Source organism: Barbatula barbatula, assembly GCF_947034865.1.
Source record: "Barbatula barbatula genome assembly, chromosome: 25".
Taxonomy (NCBI): domain Eukaryota; kingdom Metazoa; phylum Chordata; class Actinopteri; order Cypriniformes; family Nemacheilidae; genus Barbatula; species Barbatula barbatula.
Window position 1 is genome coordinate 11,978,302 of NC_136788.1, and position 21,624 is coordinate 11,999,925.

A 21,624-nucleotide genomic window follows, 5' to 3' on the forward strand; every position below is an offset into this window, starting at 1 on the left:
CAGTCCATGGGTCTGTAAGTGCTCAATTTAAGGGAACAAAATGTCAACCGCATCTCATGTTAAACCCAGGGGAGGGTGCCGTGCCCGGGAGGACACGAAGCGCACTGTTAAGTGTGCTTAGGCCGGATGCTATCTTTGAGATCAGTCACAACAGTGAACAAGCCTTGTGTACGGATTGGGATTTCAGAGTGTTAGTTATGTAGTGTTTTTTGTGAAAACTTTCGTTTTTAGATTGCACAGTTGTTCTGTTGTATTGATTGTGTTAAGGGTTGTTTTGTGTATTGTTATACACTTTAATGTTGAAGCTGGGTAGAAAAATGCTGTTTTGGTCATTCTGATCACTAACAGCAATTTAGATAATGTAAATAAGCGTATGGACCACTTTGCAAGATGTAAACACTGGTCCAGAAGCATTTCAGGTTTCAGTTTTATTTATTTAAATCTTTTTTAAACAAACTTGTATTAAAAAAATATATTTTTTAAACATTTTGATTCAATTATTAATGTTCTGTTGGTTGTATTAAACGCATGAAACTAAAACTAAAAGTTCTTCTGGACCAGCATCTTTTTTGTCTTCCGAAGTGGTGTTTATTGTAACAAAATGTTACATGCTCTCTCATTTGTGAGAGATATTTGTTTAACATTTTGATTCAGTTATAAAAGTTCTGTTGTTTGTATTTTGTTCTAAAAACTGAAACGGAAAGTTCTTCTGGACCGGCGTTGTTTACGACTTATGAAGTGGTCTATATTTGTTTGCTGTTTGTTAAAATGCTACTATTCTTCGGCTTGTACCGCGTGAGCCGATCGCTTCTTTTACCTAACCGTCCCTCCCATGAGGCTCCTGCAACTAATATCACAACACTGTTCTTCTACCTTAACCTGAAGCCTGCACTTTCAAAATTCCCTTTGAAAATCCCATCACCATACTCTTCATGTCCGCCCACACTGGGATCATCAAGTTTCTATCTTTCTTTTTCTACACTGGCAGTCCCAGACTCTACTTTTGTTGCTACCGTCCCCATTCGCAGCTTCTGCTTTATTACAGCGACGACGACACTGGGGATTTACTGTAGTGCTAGCCCAGATTCGATAGAATGCCGTTGGACGGCCACAAATACGCCATGACTCATCTGTCCCCACTGCTGGAGAAATTCCCAGAGGCTGTGTGTGCGAGCCAGAGCTGTTTTTTTGGGGGGCCCTGTCATAAAGCTAATTGAAAGGCTCGGTGGTGAGTTTTGCAGTGTGAATCTGTCACCCAAATCTTTGTGAGTCACTGTGAGTCATTGGCAGGGCCGTCTTTGCCCTCTCTGTTCCACCTCTTCACCAGTTAATGATAACTGACTCAGAGTCTGCACCTGAGCTCCTACTACTGATTCTGTCTTGTTTTATATGTCTCCGAAACACCTGGATGTCAGGAAACCACAGAAAAGACCACAGCTGACATAAGTGCTGACAGATGAGGTTTAAGTGGTCTTGTGTTGTATCTTTAAATACGTTTTGTTGTCAGATTTTGACTTTCGGTTTAATCGCACCTGTCTATGACTTCATACCTCCCTCAAGGTATTTTACCTTATAGTTTTAAATATGAAGTGCATGACTTTATTATACAGCATAGGTGCGTTGCTGCTAATTTTAGTTTCTCTACTTGGTTTCAGGTCAGTTGGTTACATTCTTTATTCGTGAGGTCCACCCTTCATCCACACCCTGTTTGTTACTCTATTTGTGAATACTGCAATTGATTTAAGTGACAGTTCACCCAAAAAGGAAAAATGTTTAATCATTTATTCACCCTTTTTTAATTCAATTTATTCACAAGAACGTTGGTAACCAAAGAACACTGGATACCATTGACTTTCATCGTATGAACACAAATTAAACATCTGAGACATTTCTCAAAATTTGACGGCGTGTTCCACAGAAGAAAGAGTCATATACAGTTTTTGAACCTCAGAATAATGACACAATATTTAATTTTGGGCGAACTATTTTAAACCTTTTAAATGGACAGTTCACCCAAAAATGGAAATTCTGACTACCATAGTATTTATTTTCTCGATGGCAGTAAATGGGGGATGAGATCTGTTGGGTTACTGACATTTTTCTAAATACCTTCCTTTGAGTTCAACAGAACAAAGAAATGTATACAGATTTGGAACAACTCGAGGGTGAGTTAATGATGACAAGGGTGAACTGTTCCTTTAAGTCTGGATTCACATTTGAAACTCACTCCCTCCAGCTTACAAGAACAGACCCGTTCCTCGCTGATATACATTGCAGTCTTGAAACCACTGATGATTGCTTTATTGGCTCCCTTGGGGACATTAGCTGGGGGAAAAACCTCTGTGTTTGTTGCATAGAGAGCAGGATTGTATTTTGCTTGTGAGCGTGTTGGCAGAATCATGAGGTCTGCAGTATCTCACCGATACAGAGCCACTGAGATTGTGCATCTGTGTTTCTCCACTCTGCTGCATTGACTCAGCAGCTTAAAGGGACATTACACCAAAAAATTAAAACGATCTTTTTATCTTCTGAACCTCAACCAGTGTTGTTCCATACCCAAACGCCAATTTTTTTTCCATAAAACGTGAAACATCATTTTTGAGGAAGCTTTTTTTCCATGAAATGAAAGTAAATGGGGACTGGGCCAACTTTCAAAAGTCCTACCTGCATAACAAACCACAGAAAGCCATTTATGTTTTAATTCAGGCCTAATTCTATGTCTGTTCACCTTCAGCAGAGCATCATGCCTGGACGAACACAACAGTCAGCCATTTCACATCTAATCCTGTAAACCGAGCTGATTAAATCAGCCCTTCATAGCGTTTGACTGTTCTGTCCCTGAGCGGCTTCTGCTGAAGGCTAATATTTTCTGTAACCTGAGTGCTCCCTCCGGACCGGCTTAATCAAATAACTGCCCAGCGCTTGTTCAGAAGATGCGAAACAGACAATGACCACGCATGCTTTTCCATTCTGGGTGGTTCGCCGTTGATGACTGGGAAAAGATGGTTTCATTGCAGTCAGTTGAAGGAGAGCAGGGTGGCTTAGGCCGGGACTTAACCGCGGGTCAGAAAGGTGAAATTCTTCCGGTCCCTATAAGAAAACCCTTTTATTGGCTTAAAATCTTTGTAATCCCTGACTATAGGCTTGTTGGGTCTCTAGTATCTAAGCACCCTTTATGAACCAAATGTCATTCTATTTGCATTATCACGTCTCCTAAAGCTGTTTGAGGAAGTTAGAGGTTATCCCAAGGTCGCCTGCTTGTGATGTTGTTCCATGTTATAGATCATTTTTGGCAGAAGCTTAAGTGAATAATCGCTTAAACATTTTGGCTATTTTTATAAAGGCCGCTAGCCACCCAGTCCCCATCCACTTTCATTATGTACCTGTTAAGAGGCTAAAATACCAAGTGGGTTTGGAGTGACGTACGCAAATGATGATGACAATGTCCTTTTTTGGGTGAACTATCCTTTTAAGCCTTTCCTGAATGCTTAATCTAAATCCCATCTTTAGCGATTTCTTTGCGGATTTGCAGTGTTTAAAGACTCTTGGGCAATTTTATTTGAGGAGGGATTTGAGGTAATCCAGGATGAAACTTCAAAAAGTAGAAAATATGAACCCATGCATTTACATCATAAGAAAGAAAACACAAACCGCAGAGAAATGAAAGGACACGCTACTCTGGACTCCTCTGGTCATGCCGTTATGACTCATCCATTGGGATATTTTTTATACCCCCCATTAAATCAAACAGGCACTTGATCAAACTCAAAAGTGCACACAGTGGGCACGTTTAAGTGTGTGTTCAGCATCTTCAGATAGTGTCCCTGTGCCCCAAGATCACATTCTATGTCTTAACCTGTCATCTCACAACAGCATTCTTGCTCATATAATATCAGTTTTTTCTTATCATACACACACAAAAAGGGTCCAAAAAGTTCCTTAAGCGGGTTGAACCACCGCCCTCCAGCTGAACCTCCAAGTGCCGTTCACAAAAGCCACAGTAATACCGAAATGATATACCACCACAAAGTGGTTCTTCTTTGACACGCCTTTGCAGTTAGACCACACAGTGATTGATCCTCAACTGGGTTTGATAAATGATCAGGTGTGATTGATGGCTGGAAAGTACAATGCGACGGGCCTCTTTTCTTAAATATCCTTTTGTAACCTTCATACCTGTTTTAAGTCCGTTAAAAGGTGCTGTGTGTAGTTTTTGGGAGGATCTATTAACAGAAATGCAATATAATAGACATTACTATGTCTTATGAGGTGTATGAAGAGCTTACATAATGAAGCGTTATTTTATTATTATCTTAGAATGAGCTATTTCTATCTACCCACACCAGTCCCTTAACATGGAATTCATATTGTTTCTACAGTAACCCTAAACGGACAAACTGCACTGCATAGAGCGTTTCGTATTATCTCCTTAAGCAAAAATGGGACAACATCTTAGTGCTGTGAGCTTTAATCTCATGACACACAGCTGCGTTCATAAATCTTATCAAAGCCATTACAGTGGTTATAACACCAGTATGTTAACTTTACTTTAAAGGGAGACAGGTCTTTTCAAGTTTGGGTCTTTTCATGTTTAAAGTGCTGGTGTCCTGTAGGCGAGAGTTTTGAGTCATTATGGAACAGCCTCATGCAAGCGACACACTTCCTTTGTATTGGTGTGCCTCACCTATTGTGGTCCTTGGCTCCATCTCAGGACTTTTGCCTGCTACGTTTTATCTGTTTTCCTGCATGGAAATGTTTTGGCACGAAAATGCAAACACTACACCACACAATTTAAGAAAACAGTCAAATTTCAAATCTGCACATTTCTGATTGTGGAGTGATTTGTTTGGACGTCTAGTTCCTCCCAGTTAGACTCCTTAGCGTTCTAGTTGTATGTTTTCATTGTGTATTATTTTGGTTAAGGATATCCGGGAAATCTGTCCAACATAGGCTTGGCCCCATAGGGTAAAAGGGAATTAGATGTATAATTAAAAAGCTCTTGAGAGCGTACATCCCTTCAGGCGCCATTAATAGTGAGTTATGCGAATATTAGTGGGAATTTATGAGAACAGGAAGGTTTGAAGTTGGCTCTTGGACGCTGATAACGTATCCTGCATGTTCACACTGCTTACGTGAGCGATTGATTGATACGTGATAAGTATCCATTAGGAATACAAACTTTATCAGAGGTTTTCACACAGCAAATATAATTCCTTCTTACGGATTCCTGACATGATGACGTATGTATATACAGTATAAACATGTGTCTTAAACTTAAAATATGAAAAATGTTTATTATCTTTGATAAATACCCAATTTGGGTTGGCGTTTATTCCTCTTCTGTTCATTTCTTCATGTTTTCCCAAAGGGTTAAGTTTCATAAAATGTGCCTGGGTTAAGTTTCACTTATTTGTACTTCAGACATAGGGGCGAATGTTATCAGTGAAATTTGATATGATTTATCACTTCACTTGTGTGAATGGCTCTTGACATCATGTTGAGTTGAAGATGGTGGTAACCTGCAGCACTGCACATGGTGGTGCCATTTTTCTCAGTTGTGTATTACGGGTTTACTGTATCGAGCATGTCAAACATGACTATTGCTATTGCATTTACCTAAAAAGTTACACTTGTCCCTCACTTATTGGCTACAGACATGAATGTTATCAATAATTGTGCTTCTTGTTATTCCGATTTTTGACTTTCAAATAATTTGCATTAGACGAAGGACCCAAGTCATGTGTAATATATTAGAGAGTGTGTTTTTTCACCTGAGCACCGTAAGCAGCCAACTAGCAATCCCCTAGCAACCAAGAAGAAGACCCTAGCAACCACATAACAATACCTTGGCCTGGTGGCAGAATGTTTTGCATCAGTAGAACGGTTGATTTATCCTGCACTATACTGTGAATAGTCTTTGTCAAACATCCTTTATGGCAATCGCCGCCTGCTGAAACATAAAGGAGGTCAAGTCTTTGTGACAATGCACATGGTCGGTGTCCATAAGGAAACTTCAGGTTTAATCTTGGTCTTGCAGAGTTCCTGTGCACAGACGCCATGGTTACCGGTTGCCAGGCCAACATTGTGGCTCGTGTGCGTCAAAGGAAGTGCCAGCTATCACTTTCAGAGCAGAAATATGCTTTCAATGCTGATCCACGTTGACCTGGTGTGCACAACCAAAGCTGACGTAAAAAGAGGGTCAGCATTTTGTGGCAGCCTCTGCAAAAGTGAAAGTTTGTATGTGTAATAATACTGCAGTTTTTTTATTATATTCGGAGTATTTTTGCTTAATCGAGATTTGATTTATTTTCAGTTTTCTAGATTTTCGTGATCTTTGAATTCTGCCTTATCATGGATCAATAATATTATTTCTAACATGCTTGATCTTTAGCTAAAACCGGTTTAAGTCACTTAGATGATCTTAAAAAAGGGCATTTTACGAAATAATTCTGAGAATTTTATTGCAACCCTATGCATATAACCATATGCACATTTACAATGTTTCCATATATCTTAACATTGTAGTTATATATCTGGTAGCTTTAGTGGTATTTTAATTTTCTTTTGTGCACATTGTTGACATGCATTTCATTTTTCTATCTAAATATTTGTTCTATAATTCTTTAAATATTGGTTTTGGGTCTGTCCTCATTCCCTCAGTCTTCGTTCAAACATCAAACATTAATTGTAACTTTTATTATTCAGAATGTTACAGAGCAAAACTCCTCACATCATTAATGGCTTCAGCAGTGTTTGATTAAATCATTTAAAGGCTTGCTAAACCTAATTGATGTTGCACTTGTACAATGCTTTTAACATATCGTCTTACAAAAGAACACGTTTCGCTCTAATAAAAGTAGACAGTATTGAATGCTAACTAGCACACGTCAGGGTGATGACTTAGCATTTGAGCTAACACAATATGTCACAGTTACCCATAAGTCCAGTGATCCACATCTTATCATATCTCCCACTTCAAAATTATACATCAGAATCTGCCCAAGGCAACCTCGAGGAATTTATGAATAGCTTCTGTCTTCTTGTGGCTCTATGTCACGAGAGAAAACCACAAGAAAAGGATATGAATAACAGGATTATTTTGGTGTCCCTTTGGTAAGTTTGAGTTATGATACCCTTCTGCATTTTTCTCAGTAAGCTCCAGAGCACGATAGAACGTGTCTCAATAATTATGTTGATGCTTTCTCAAACTCAAACCTTTACACCCAAAACAAACACTTTTAGATATTGTACGACTAACCATCCAATAAAATTGCAAGTGTATTATCAGTTCTTTTTGTTTTCTTTGTAGAGAAAGTGGAAAAAACTAATGTTCAAAGTGGTTCGACATTCCTCCGCAATGGGAAAAAAGATGAAACACCCCCACGGGAAGTCGCCCGCAAGACCTCCAAGAAAGGTGAGCTTGTCGATGTGGGTGGTTTGACTGGTGACTGGTAGTTTTGCACATTTCTAGTCCTAACAAAATGTCTCAAAGCCACTTTCACCTTTAGTGTTCCCGTACCACTCCACTGCACACTGCCGTGTCATCTACAAGATTATAACATTGCTCTGGGCCAATCACACGGCACGAGTGGATACTGGCACAACTCCCAGAAAAATAAATCAAGACAATAGACTAAAACCCTTGACACGCTGTGTTGGAGGTCACTGATTTACACATTCAATGTCAAGGGAATTACAGAGTTTAGAGAACATTTTTAGAGCCGTACTCTGTCACCTGTCTGGTTCAAAACAAATCACAGTCGCATAACACAAGCTTTGAAATACAATACAGCCCACATTGCCTTGTTCTGTTGACGCGATTACAGGGGACAAGCAGAACTCTATTGAAATCCCCAGTGGCATATGTGAGCGGCATGGATATCTGTTCTCCAGCACACAGCTTACATCAGAAAGAGCGAGCCGGCACCACCTGTGTAAATGTGATAGAGGCGATAACATTCAGTCGCTCAATGTGGCACCGTCTGTAGTGCCTTGTTTGTTTTGCTGTATCTGGAATTCAACAGCAGCTCAGAAGTTAAAGGGACAGTTCACTTAAAAATAAAAATCCGTCTCAGTATCTAAAATGTGACACCAATCGTTCAATTATATTTCCTGCAATCTGTCTTTTCAGAGGCTTCAGGTGCTAAAAATGTTTTTACGCGACTTCTGAAGGTGGCTCAGCAACTTTTGGAAACGGGCAAGAACAGTGCGACTGCCAAGTCTTCTCCTGCCAAGAAAAGCTCCGCCCTCGCCCGCCTCCCCAAAACCAGAACATCCACCTCCATCACTCACGCACAGGTGCAGTCTCATTTTATATTTGGATTTATTCACTTTTACCTAACTTTTTCTTGTATGACATTTTTGTCAAAAGTTAAAATAATGCATAAAATGTTTTCTTATTAAAATGTAAAACATAATTCTGTATCTACAAAGACTTTACGTTTAAGTAGAATAAGCATTCAGAAACGTATTTTGCTGGGGTCTAAGCATTTTTGCGTTTTGAAGGCTCGTGCCAGGAGAAGCAGCAGTAGGCGTTCCCAGAGTTCCACAGTGGGCGGAGTCAGAAAGGAGCGACACCCATCTCAAGATTCAGATGGATGTGCCACTGAGGACAAGTGTGTGCGAGAAAACACAATATAGGGATCTAAAAGGAGACATTACACCTCCCAGAAACACGTCAGATTGTTCCCACACAATATAGGGATCTAAAAGGAGACATTACACCACCCAGAAATACGTCAGATTGTTCCCTTGCATGTTCCTGCATTCTTTTGTACAGTTAAAGTGAATTTTAAATGTTGACCAAGGGCTTGTTGATCAACAGAAAGTACCTTAGAGAGGTTCATAGATATATGGTTGTGGATATACAGCATATGGACTTGTCACATCAGGTTTTTGTGGTTTGTTTATTTCACAGAGTGACAAAATTTATGGCTTTGTACTTTTGTCTGTGTGAGAGAGAATTTCGTTCTAGGGCTTTAGTTTTCTGGGAAAATGCTTCTGGCTATTTGTAATAGTTTGCGTGTTCAGTGTTCATATATGGTTATATGATCATCATCATGCAGGAAATTCAAGTTTATGTGCCTGCCGTCGCATTTCATTTTGGGAGGTTGCGTACTTGCGTTCATACAGAACATTGTTGAAATGCCTTAGTATAGAGCACACCTAAGACAAGCAGGTCTTCTTGATGTGCCATAATGTCTATTCTTAATTATTTTTGTGTTAAATGGCAGAATCCATGTTTTCAGATCCAACATAATATTACAGTCGCTTGCTTTTAAATAGACACAAAATGTTCAATTGGAAAACCTTGTATAAATTGGAAAAAGACCTGTCGCAGGCAACCGCCTGCATACCTGCCATTCTTGCCAGCTTCCGTATTAGTGTCAAGACAAGGAAATTACTAAAACCTGATGTGGTCACCAAGGGTCAGTGTGTGGATTATTCTAATTTGACATAATGACAAAATAACAGGACTGTTTCTCTGTGTGTGTCCAAACCTCCAGATTTAGTTTTCAACACTTCTGCCTGATCCCATAAAACTAGATGTAACAACAGGATTTGTTCTGTTTGCAATAATTAAATCATCAAGCAGTAATGATAATACTATAATGATAATGCTGTGACAAATAGTGTTTCTGGTTTATATTATGTCCTTAGATGTTTCCTTTGAATCCATATGAATAGATTGAATGTCCATTGATTACACAACAGTGATTATCATATGCAGCGCGTGTGTGTGTGTGTGTGTGTGTGCACGGGCATGCGTGTGGTAAAAAAGGGTGAATATCAGGACTGCAGGTGCTTCCTCTGATGAACAGATAAACTGCCCACAGTCATGTTTGTGTGTTTTCTATATTGTGTGTGACACATTGCTTCAATGTAAAAAATACCTTGGTAAGAAAACCAAAGGAATTGGATATTTATTTTTTTATGTATCCAGACATTAGAAGATGTCCGCTTTGGGACATAAACTAAAGCCTAATTCCTATTAGACAGTCCTGTTTAAGTATACATGAAATAACACAGTGCTCAAGCTGTGTAACTTTTGTTAAAATTAATAGGTTTAACACAGAATTTTGCTTTTCCACAGCCCCAACTCTTCGATAATGCGGCTGAGGTCGGGTCCCGTGGGCAAAGTAGCTCGCCGAAGGAGTCCAAGTCAGTCGGGACACAGAAGCTCCCACCTGTTGAAGAACCGCAGCACCAGATCTCCAAAAGCATCAGCTGAAACATGCGTGCAACCAGAAAACAACCAGAACAATAAGGATTGTCATGATACTCAAACCAGGTACTGTATCTTTATCACTTTAGATTTATCATTTAAAATGCAAAGACTATCCAGCTAACATGGAACTTTTGGCTAACGTTTTTTCCAAAGTTATCAAAATGGTTTTTGCAGTAATGTTAAAAGAGCATTTTATCAACTTCATACAAACATTTGTGGAGTATTAAAACATTGTTACATCGATAGTCAAAAATAAAGTTTTCATAACGTTATGGGAATGTTAACAAAATGTTCTTCGTACATACTTTTGTTAGCTTTACAAAATTCAGTTCTCATTGGTTAATGGTGGCATTCTACAGCCAAATATTTTTATTTAATAACATAGAAATATGTCTCTCATTCAGTCAGGCAGCCATTATCACAAAATAAAACCTTTCAGGATGACACCATGACCTCCTAACTGTACAGTAAATTTTCTCACTCATATTTTTGCTCTGTGGAAGTACAGGCCTTTGTTCTGGTTAAACGTAATTCCATAAACATTTGTTGGTCAGTCACAGCGATAATGAGTGTTTTCTTTACATTGTGTGGGCTTCAGATTAAACTGACAGGTACTCGCATCAGTTTGGTTTGGCAGGGTAGGTTATAATGATGTTTTAATCTGGAGCGTATCCCTCATAACAGTGACGGATGGATTCTTTAAAGCTGGGAACGATTTAAACAAAAGCACAGAATCCAGTGATAGATGAGACATTAATAAGATGAATATGAGCTCTTTAGAGTTGCACTCTTGTGAATTAGTTCTGATCTCAGATAATCAGAGAAACGTTCAGTCTTGCACATATTTCTTTAAATCTAATAAATTATAACCATCATTTTTCAGCATTCATGGAAACAGCTATGAACTTTCAATGACGTAGAGGATACTATAGGGTCCAAATTATGACGGCATCAAAAATCAGTTTTAAATGTGATATTAAAATAATATGTGTAAAGATTTTTCTGCTGTCAATTACATTTTCTAGTATTCCCACCCTTCAGCTTTTCTATTTCCATCCACCTCGCTTTGAAAAAGAGTCAATACAGATGAGCTCAAAAAATAGACATTATGTCTGCTTCCTTTTTAGGGTCTTTATGGTTTTAAAATTTTGCATTCAGCATCTTGCACCCTCTGGGATCAGGCGGAAAAGTTGTAGGTGTGGCGGAAAGATGAGAAAAGCGTTGATCTCCGGTCAGTTATGTCAGCAGTCTGTATTTAAACCCGGCACATCTACCCTCAGGCCCCCAGAGAGCCGCTTCCACCTGCCCTTATGGAAGAGCTTGACACGGGAGCAGATGAGTCACAGCAGCTATAAAAACAAGCATCTGCCCTTTTAAGCTTTTAACATTCACCTTTCTCATGTCTTTGAACTGCCTTTGTAGCACTTTGTAGTGATGTCAGGAGAGACCGTGAAACTTTTACATAAGTAATTTTGCTCCTTTTGCCAAGATTGTTTTGCGTGTTTGTGGGTTTGGTTAGTTTTGGGAAAAGGTTTTTGTAATAAAGCGGCATATATTGTGTTACTCAAAATCCAAACAAACCTGCTATTATTAGATTTAAAGGGTTTAGTGTTTGGCTAGAATTAGGGGATATAATTATCATTAGCCTGGTAGAGAAAACAATGGAGTTCTATGAGACGTCCTCATTATTGTAGGGAAACAACCCTGTTTCGTTTCATCATCAGCCTCTGGGAATTTCAATCCCCCATGAACCAATAGTGCAGAAAATGGCCAAGTTCCTAAAATCTGAATCCCTGCCAGGAACATCTTAATTGCTACTTCGATGCCTAAAAGTGGTGTAACTACATTTTTCCTTCATTCAGATGCCTAAATCTAGTGGTAGGCTCATTAAGTTTAAGGCTTTTGTATGTAAACACACATTAAAATGCTAAACGTTTTCTTAAGTTTATTTTTTTAGTTCAGCGGTATCAAATAACAGAACAGAATTTGTTTTAGCTGTCTTTAAAGTAAGTCTGTTTGAAGCGGCAGTGTGTAACTTTTTAAGCTTTTTAGTAAATTATAGTAATCTGCCATTCTGTGTTTCAAACAGAGGGGGCGACATTGAGACAAGTTATGGATTGCAGCTGTAATTGCGCTTAAAGGAATAATTCACCCTAAAATGACATTTCTGTCATTATTTACACACCCTCCAATTGTTCCAAATCTGTGTAAATTTAGTTGCTAAACTCAAAGGCAGATTTAAATTTACATTTATGCATTTGGCAGATGCTTTTATCCAAAGCGACTTACATTGCATTATACTATATATTTGTTTCTAAGTATGGGCAATCCCCTGGGATCGAACCCACGACATCGCCGTTGCTAGCACCATGCTCTTACCACTGAACGATAGATATTTGGAAGAATGTCAGTAATCAAACAGATCTCATCCCCCATTAACTCCCATAGTATTTATTTTATCTACCCAGGCAATGAATGTGGGGATGAGATCTGTTTGGTTACTGACATATCCAAATATCTTCCTTTGTGTTTAGCAGAACAAATAAATGTATACAGGTTTGGAACAACTCAAGGGTGAGTAAATAATGACGTCATTTAAATTTTTGGGTGAACTATCCCTTTAAATTCATTTTTTCAAAATTTTTAACACATGAATGTCACTTACGTCAGCAATTCCTATAACATTTATGTAGGTTATTTTCAAACAAAGGAATAGCCTAGTTCTTACAGAAGTGGCTATGCGATGCACAGAAGTGGAGCTCTTTGACTTCTGTCCCACTTTGAAGCTTTTGCAGTGCTTCAGCCACCACTCCTAGATATTTTAAACCTGGTTGTATCAATGGTGTGGTTCTCTCCTAATCATATGATTGCCAGACATCCCACAGCTGACAGCCCAGAGGAAGGGAGAGTTATGGGAAAAACCTCTGTCCGTGTGTGCCATGGGTGCGTCATACTCTACGCGGTTCAGGAGAGACATGTGATTCTGTGCCCAGTGTTTGATCTTCCTCTGTATCTGGTGTCTAGGGGCTCCCAGAGGAAAAGATTATAACATATCTGGCAACCCATAAAGTGTAGTGATAGAGTATACATGGGTTGAAATGCAGTACATGGGCTACTTTAGGTCTGATCCTCTGTAGTTTTGTGCCAGGCTGTTGGATAGGAGTGATATGACCTGTTCTACATTCAGCTCTTAGTTTGCCTAAACCACTAGAAATATATTTTTTATTTCATTTATTAGTGCTTTTTTGAGGGGGGGCTAAGCTAAATGTTGTAGAAACAACAACGTTGAGGAAAGCCACCAGAGACTGTCAACAGAGAACAGTGGGATCGAAACCAAGGGAATGATGAGTAGTATGGTCTCCCAGCATTAGCAACGCAGACCTGGAGTGGCTTTTACTTATTTATGGATAAGCTCCTGATTTCCCACCGTCACCCGGCTGTTAAGAAGCCAGCGGCTGACCCAGTGTGTCGAGTCATTGGGGAAACTCTTTCTATTTGTTGGAAACCTGATTCCGTGCGAAGAATTTACAACGCACCCTCACTCGGTTGTAGTAAATAGAAATTAGAGCGAGAGGAGATTAATACTTTAACTCTGTTCCAGGTTTTAAAAGCTGCCTTGCTGTCTACTTCCTACAAAGACGGCCACATAAAGTCAACATGGAATGAAAATTGACACCAGTTTTTGTCAATGGAATTTTTTAACTTGATAGTTTTGAGCAAACAACAAGTTGCAACTTCACATAAATTGTGCCTTAAAGGGACAGTTCACCCAAAAAGGAAAATTCTGTCATCATTTACTGACTGTATAAATTATTTTTTCTGATAAAACACAGAAATATATTTGGAAGAATGCTTGTAACCAAACACTTCTTGGCCACCATTGACTACTATAGTGGGAAAATGTGCTTTTTGAATGTCTTTGTTCTGTTGAACACTAAAGAAGATATTTTGAGAAATGTAGTTCTGGGGCAACTATCATTGTCATTTTTGTCACAACAAGACCTTTATAAAGCAATTTTTCCTATGGTCAATGGTGGCCAAGAACTGTTTGATTACAAGTATTCGTCAGAACAAAGACATTTATACAGATTTGCAAGAGCTCAAGGGTGAGTAAATGAAGACACAATTTTCATTTTTGGGTGAACTGTCACTTTAAATGCTTACAAATTTTTTACGTCAACTATATTCATATATCACATAGAGTATAGTATATGTATATAGGTGTTAAGTGAAGTATCAGAGGTGTGTGATACAGAAAAAGGGTGAGGGTCTGTGGACTTTGTCCATTTATTTCTACTTGCATGAGAAGAACAAATATTTCCCAACCAAGGAAATGTCTCTCTCTCTCTCTCTCTCTCTCACACACACACACGCCTGTTAGTCCTGCGCAATGCTCAATGTAGTTACCATTCTCTTACATGAAAAGTTGAGTCAAGTTGTAATTCCACCTCGAGTTTCTCCGAGACCTTTTCTTCTTTCACACCTGCCTGGATATGTATGTACATTATAAACAAATTTGCTTCCAACACAGAACTTTCTCGGGTCTTTTCCTTTCTTTGAAGTAAGTGCTAGTAGATGTATGTGTTTACACAAGCAACTCTTTTGTTCTTTGACAATTGTATTTCGAAAAGGTCACATCCTTTCCTCCCCAAATAGTTACAGTGTAGCGCTAAATGGGCTTCATTCATGAAACAACCAAATCATAAAACAATTCTTTTGCAAGATTTATGCGTTCGTAATGTATCTTTGTAATTACACATTATGAATTATGCACATCATAACATGATCCCAGGTGCAACAGGCTATGTCTTAAGCTGGTAATGTCTTCTCGGGTGTACGTGGTCCAACAAATACACAAATCCACTCCCGGTGTAACCACAAGAATACTCAATGAAGTCAAACCCCTATTCGACTAGTTTGTGTGCATTCGAGTGTGTATATTCACGGTTGGTTACTCTGAAACTCTTTCGATCGCAAGAATTCCTGGAATTCTGCTCTGCTTTACGTGCTCTGCCTTTAAGGTTTTTTCATGTCTTTCCATCCCGTTCACTTGTGGGTCACACTCGGGCAGCATTGTGGTGTCCGGGGTCAGAGGTCACCAGTGCACTTTTGTTAATGAACAAAGGAATTGGATTTGTTCGGTAACACCATCTTCTGCCTAAGTGCTTAAATTGCCTCTCTGCTAATGCGACGGGCACGTGAAGCCCCCCACATCCTTTTAACCAGCAGCTGTCTAGTATATTAAAGACGGTTTGTGTGTGTTACAGATGGAGTTCTGACAGATGGTTGAAGGAGAATAATGAGCAAAGCTCAGTGCATCAAAGCATAATGTTCTGAGGTGTCAAGGATGTATGTATATATAATATAAACTGTATCCCAAAACTAACTTTATTTGATATACCAGGCTTCAATTAGGCCAAACTGGCAACCTAGGCAGTCCGTATCGGCTGTCTCCTCCTGGGCATCATCACCTTACCCTTCCATTGTCTACCCAAACACTCCATTTCAATGGTGTTTACCAGGCGTCCGCATCTCACCGTGCAGACAAACAGCTAAATTCAGCATGGCTAAACTCAGGATAATCTCCTAAAAAAAACAACCGCGGTGGGTCTGCTCTGGAAGCAGCTGGTCCACACGGACACACATGCTTTAACTCTGCATTGGTTTGCAGAGATCAAGCTGCCGAGCTTGAAAGAGACACATTGTGATAAAAGCAACTCAATGTGCTGTTTAGCCGCTAGTGGGCTTGTGTTGTCCGGACGCAGTGAAGTGGAAGCAGATAGACACTATTCACAGCGCTGCCTTATGGATTTGTGATGGTCTCCGGAAAGAAAAACATTTTGAAAAGCTCGGTGTACATAATGTTTATGAGCAGAAAATGTGAACATCTTTACATGCACAAAATTGTGTGTCAATGGATTGTGAGCCCTCAGAAAAGATTGAGCTGCTTGTTTAAATGAGTTTATTAAAATGAGCAAATGCAACACTTTGTCACTGTTACGTTGCGTGCTTTTAAATGTTAACTATGTTTATTCATAAATCATTTTCATCCAGATTTTAGGAAATTCAAACCCAGACTAACATAAAAATGTTGAATTTATGTTTTAAAGTGAGTAATATTTGAAAGTGTACATGCATCTCGCAGGAATAGTTAAATTAATAGTTCATCCCAACATGACAATCTCCCTCCAGTTGTGACAAACCTGGATTCATTTCTCTACTGTGCTAAACACAAATAAAGATATTTTAATGAACGTTTGCAACCAAGTCATCTTGGGTCACCATTGACTCTTATAGTAGTCGCTTGTCCTACTATGGGAGTCAGTAGTGACTTGGTTAAGAACGTCAAGTTGGTGCAACACAAACAGAGCAAATCCGTTCAAATTAAGTGATTTTTGTTTTATTTGCAGAAAACGTGACCCCAGTGTAATCAAATTCATTGAAAATGTGTTTATTTTTTCAGTGAGTTGAAGTACAAGTTGATGTTCAGCAGATTATCTGTGAACTCCAGAGCTGGCCTAGGGGATATTTTGAGCGCTCCTCGGAGAGGAAAGAGAGAGAATACAGGACCAAAAAGCTTTTGTTGCACCTCATGCTTTTAACCCACAGATTTATGAAGCATGCTCTGAGAACAGTAACAGGGACATTTTGATGTGCCTTCATTTTTAATTTAAGAGTTCAAATGAGGCTATAAACAAGAAATATGCATTGTTTATTCCCTGTTGTGTTTGGTAGGGACTTCTCATCAAATATACAGAAAATATGATTTTATTCATTCATTGTAGCATTTTGTTGCTAGATTCACTTCTTATAATCATGTGATAGGAGTCATTGCTGAATCTTTGTATGGTAGTATACTGTACATCTATAATGTTTACATTTAGTCATTTAGCAGACGCTTTTATCCAAAGCGACTTACAGAGAGTTCAGGGAGCAATAAGCGACATATCTAGATTCAACAAAAGCTAGACCACCTGTTCGGGGACAGTGAAATGTGTGTGTCTGATGATGTCAAATGATGTTTTGCATCAGAGTTTGCAGTGAAAACCAAATCAATGTATTTACTCAGAATTGTGTCGTTCAGAGCAACTCCACCTGATTTCACTAGAAAATTCCGGTCCAGGGTTTGGTTTATATGGACTATGGTATGTTTTGCGACTGGTATGATAAATATCTGGCCATCACTTTTGCCATTCTAGCGCATACTACCTGCGTCTGGCAAGCAGCCAAATGCACTTGTGATGTTTTAATGGTAAAAACAGAGAGACAATAACATGAGTAAAATGTTTTAGAAACACCTCTAGACTTGTTGCCATGCTACAGAGGTATTTAACTTCCGCCAACATACCTTACCTCAATGACACCTAAGTGTTTGTTGCTTAATAACACGTGTATACAAACTCAAATTTGGACCAAACAGTCACACAAAGTGAAAAATGTCACAAAACTATACTAGTTTTCGAGATGGTAACACTTCGGGTTCAAAGCCAGGAGTGAACCATGACCTGGGCAGCTCCAAATAAGACTTCAGCCTAGTAAGCATTGTGATCTGCCGCTTGAATTATTGTACAAGAAGTCGCGTTTTAGGAACCAACACCTTGTCTAACTATTGTTTTTCTCTTTGTTTGTAAATAAAGGTGTGCGTCTGTACATTGTCCACCTCTGACTGAGAGAAACTACAGCACATGTCCCACAACAGCCAATCAAGTGCGAGAATCACAGTTAATTTGAGACACCTCATGACTCGCCAGTGAACAACGCGTACGTACCTCAAAACCTCTCATTAATCAAGATACTGTCATCTTGGACTATTAAATGAATCCCTTCCCAGATCTATTCTTAATGTAGTGTTCAACATCACTTTTGGCTGAAACGTACTGACCACATAATGGTTATATGCACTACAAACACCAGCATTGAATGTTGGTTTAAAAATGTTGATTTTTTTATGGCTTTTCCCATATTAATGTAAGAATGTATGTGTTTTAATATAGCATTTATTGTCATTTAATAAAAAACAAGACACATTTTAGCCTCTTGTTTTTAATTTGTGGAGACATTTCTGCTCCAAACTATGGTCAAGACCTTATTGACATAATGGGTCATGTACATTACGCAGGACCTTTGCTTCGTACTCAAATAATTGTATTATTTTGATGTTTTGTTGTTCACTAGTGTCTAAAATGGTTTGTTTTAAGCTTTATAAGAAAGTATTACATAATTTAATATAAAGTCATATTTAATGGAAATATTTGTTTACTTTTGTCTGTTTTTATTACGCCACTGTGTAAATTAGTGGCTCTCAAACTGGGGGACCCAAGATGGAGCCAGCAGGGCCACAGTTTTTGCGGCATTTTATGAAATTTTGAAATTGATCATACATTTTATGCAATCAAACATAAAAAAATAAGACCACCAACCACGGAATTGATGGTCCAGCTTTGTATTGTTGTATGTCAAGTCAAGTCAGCTTTATTTATATAGCGCTTTTTACAGTTTTCATTGTTACAAAGCAGCTGTACAAGAAAACATTGACTATAAGCAAAACATATATATGTATGTCTTTGGCTTTATTAAAATTGAACGTGTAATGTCGGGGGCACAAAGCAATGCACTCTATACACAAAAGTTGCCTTACAGCGAAATAGAACCACTGGCATAAATAATCAAATTGTACTTGAAATAAATCTCAAGAAATCAGGCTTGACCAGAACCTTTATCCACATGTATTCTGCTGGTAAAGATCTAAAAGCGTAAAACGCCATGAAATACTAAGAATCGATTAAGTAAAACCCCAATCAGCTAAAACTAGATGGCATTGTGGGTACCCATGTATACCAAAGGTTTACCGCTGGTCCTCAAGAACTTCTCTGGTAAATGTTGGTTGAACACTAGGAATACAGTGACAACACATACAGACAGTCTTTTTTCCATCAGAGTGTGTGGGTGATTCATAAAGTTTGTTAGCGTCACAGTCTGTAATTATCAGAGGTGTAGGTTTCAGAGCCACACGCGAGCGTGTCTGACGCTGATGTCACAGTGGAAGAGCCGGTTTCTGTTTTGCCCTGGATTGTTGTTTTATCTCTTCCTTTTCTTCATGATCCTCGAAGGTCTTTTTCTGTTTGAAGTGAGCATATTGATACGGTTTTTCAAACCGTTCGGCATTCACGCAATCGTGTTTGCTATCGATTTTTACGCTGGTCAACTCAAAGCATAGTTCACACGCTGTATTTCTTTCAAAAGGTTGACTGATTATCCCGAGTTAATCTTATCATTAGTCATTAGTGATACGTTCTGTACTACAGATCATTTGTTTTAAACAAGTGCTTTGTTTACTTGTTTACTTATATGCGTGCAAGGTTATCACTACTAAATATAATTCACACATATATAATAATTCACATCATTTACGATATAACTGTATGCATAAAGGATGTACTGTATGTATATAACTAAAGATTGAAGTATAATAATAGTGATTCTTGTCTTCGCTCATAGGTCATTATTGTACTATTAAGGGACACCACACCTATTTTAGTGGGAAAAAAATAAATATAAAGCATAAAGTGAACTCTCTATACTTTTAGTGTGCTACAACCTTTCTGAGATATCGCATACCTTTGTCAATCCCCCACCCACCCATCTCTTCATAATCTATTAGTGTAGTGACCTATTAAGTCGAGGAATGCTTTGAGTGAACCTCCATGACCTTGTAATGGCTCAAAGCCACTAGTTCAGGATCAAAGCCAGAAGATACGCTCCTCCGAACCCCAGGGCAGGCCTGCACACAGAGGTCAGCTTTGTTTGTATTTGAAAAAACATCCCCGTTCATTTGATCTTCCTCCTCTCTAATTTGCTTGTTAATGTGACGTATTTATATTTCATCGCAAGCTTGCGTGGGAACGGGAAAAATTTGGATCATTGTTCTTCATTAAGTTTTTAAGGGGGGTTGTGCACACTGATACCAAAGTGACAAATCACTTTTTTCTTTAGTGAAGCTTAAAGGTTCACTATATGCAAATTAGCGGCATCTAGTGGCGAGGTTGCGAATCGCATGCAATGCCCCCTTTCCACCCCTCCCTTTCTAAGCATTCTGGTGGTTGACACAGAACTAAGGTGTCGTCACGTGTTTGCTTCTTTGCCGAAGGAGATAACGTATTTAAGAATCGCGCTCCGTTTAGGGCTACTGTAGAAACAACATGGTGAATTTAATGTGAGGGGCAAAAAATGACACACAGCACCTTTAAAGCAAAATCCGTTTGGAATAAGTAAAACATTGACATAGAAAATGTAAACCGCGTTCCAGTGGGAAATGATCTTCTGTCGTTTCCCAGCAATGCCTGAGGTTTCTCGATCATTTGGCTTCTTGTCAATGTTTCGCTTGATGGCCAAACGGACATGGAACGCATTTATTAACGCAAAGACCTTCAGGCAAACAAGCAATCCTGTGTGTTTTAGGGACTTTTACTACAGGCCTGAGGTCTGTTTAATGGAGCTCATGAGGAGTTGGATTTTCCCTGAAGGTTTGGTCCAGGGGTTATTTTGCACTCTACAATTAGGATGTCATTTGTCTCGTTTCTGTTCTCTGATGTGACATCATGCTTTGCCATATGCCTTAGCCATGTGTAAAAGACCGTTGGGGTTTAATAAATAATTGACGGTTTTCTTTCTCACAAGCTTCCGCCCTCTCACGAAGTTTATCAGCTGTATCTGACAAAGATTTTGTCTGCGTGTACAAGACCTTAACCTTTTTTTTTCTTTATTTATTGTGAGAATTATTCCAGATAGCATCATAGTCTGGCTCTACTATGTCAGATGTTTTTCTGAATAACCTGAATGTGCAGGTTCTTTGGAAACTTTAGAGGGTCAACCAGGTGTAGCAAGCGACGTATCACTGCCAAATAAATTCTGTTTGTTTCCCACCAAAGTACCTGCGCGTTCCCTCTTTTCCTTTCTCTTCGGTGTGCAGGAAACGGTGAAAAGCCATCTGCTTCCTGAGCTTCATATTATGGGATGTGGGCATCCGGCACAAGCACGAAGCATTCTTAGAATAAAACCAACCGCACACTTTCACCCTGAGAAAAGTACTAGGGTTTGGTTTCTTCAGAAAGATTTCATCGCTCGCATTATGATGTCACCAGACGGGATTTAGTGCGCTAATCTGTTTTTCTTCAATAGTAGTTTGTAACCTAATTCTTGGTGCATGTGATGGACACAATGCAGGTGATTACAGGTGAACAATGAACGCACTCCACCTCTACACATTCTGTCAGAGGTTGTTGACAGTTTCATTGAAGTTTAAACCGAAATGTAGTTAATGTATGTTTTTGGATATTAGTCTAATTGCTGCTAGATCTGTTAAAGTGAAAACGCCTTGGAGTGTATTGCTTTCAGCT

At 38.9% G+C, this 21,624-nt stretch overlaps 1 protein-coding gene across 2 annotated transcripts in view; it reads left to right on the forward strand.

Annotated features, from left to right (window-relative positions):
• Nucleotides 1-21,624, forward strand: part of LOC306890238 (uncharacterized protein) — a 39,795-nt gene that overhangs the window by 7,370 nt on the left and 10,801 nt on the right. The window contains exons 11-15 of one of the 2 annotated variants that reach the window (XM_079449810.1): nucleotides 7,310-7,414; nucleotides 8,132-8,298; nucleotides 8,506-8,615; nucleotides 10,094-10,291; nucleotides 17,866-18,474. In XM_079449810.1, coding sequence (XP_079305936.1) covers nucleotides 7,310-7,414; nucleotides 8,132-8,298; nucleotides 8,506-8,615; nucleotides 10,094-10,291; nucleotides 17,866-17,959 — 674 coding nt within the window. In that variant the 3' untranslated portion in view covers nucleotides 17,960-18,474. Of the gene's footprint in view, nucleotides 1-7,309; nucleotides 7,415-8,131; nucleotides 8,299-8,505; nucleotides 8,616-10,093; nucleotides 10,292-17,865; nucleotides 18,475-21,624 lie in introns of those variants that run through there. The other variant, XM_079449811.1, reaches the window with a different exon arrangement.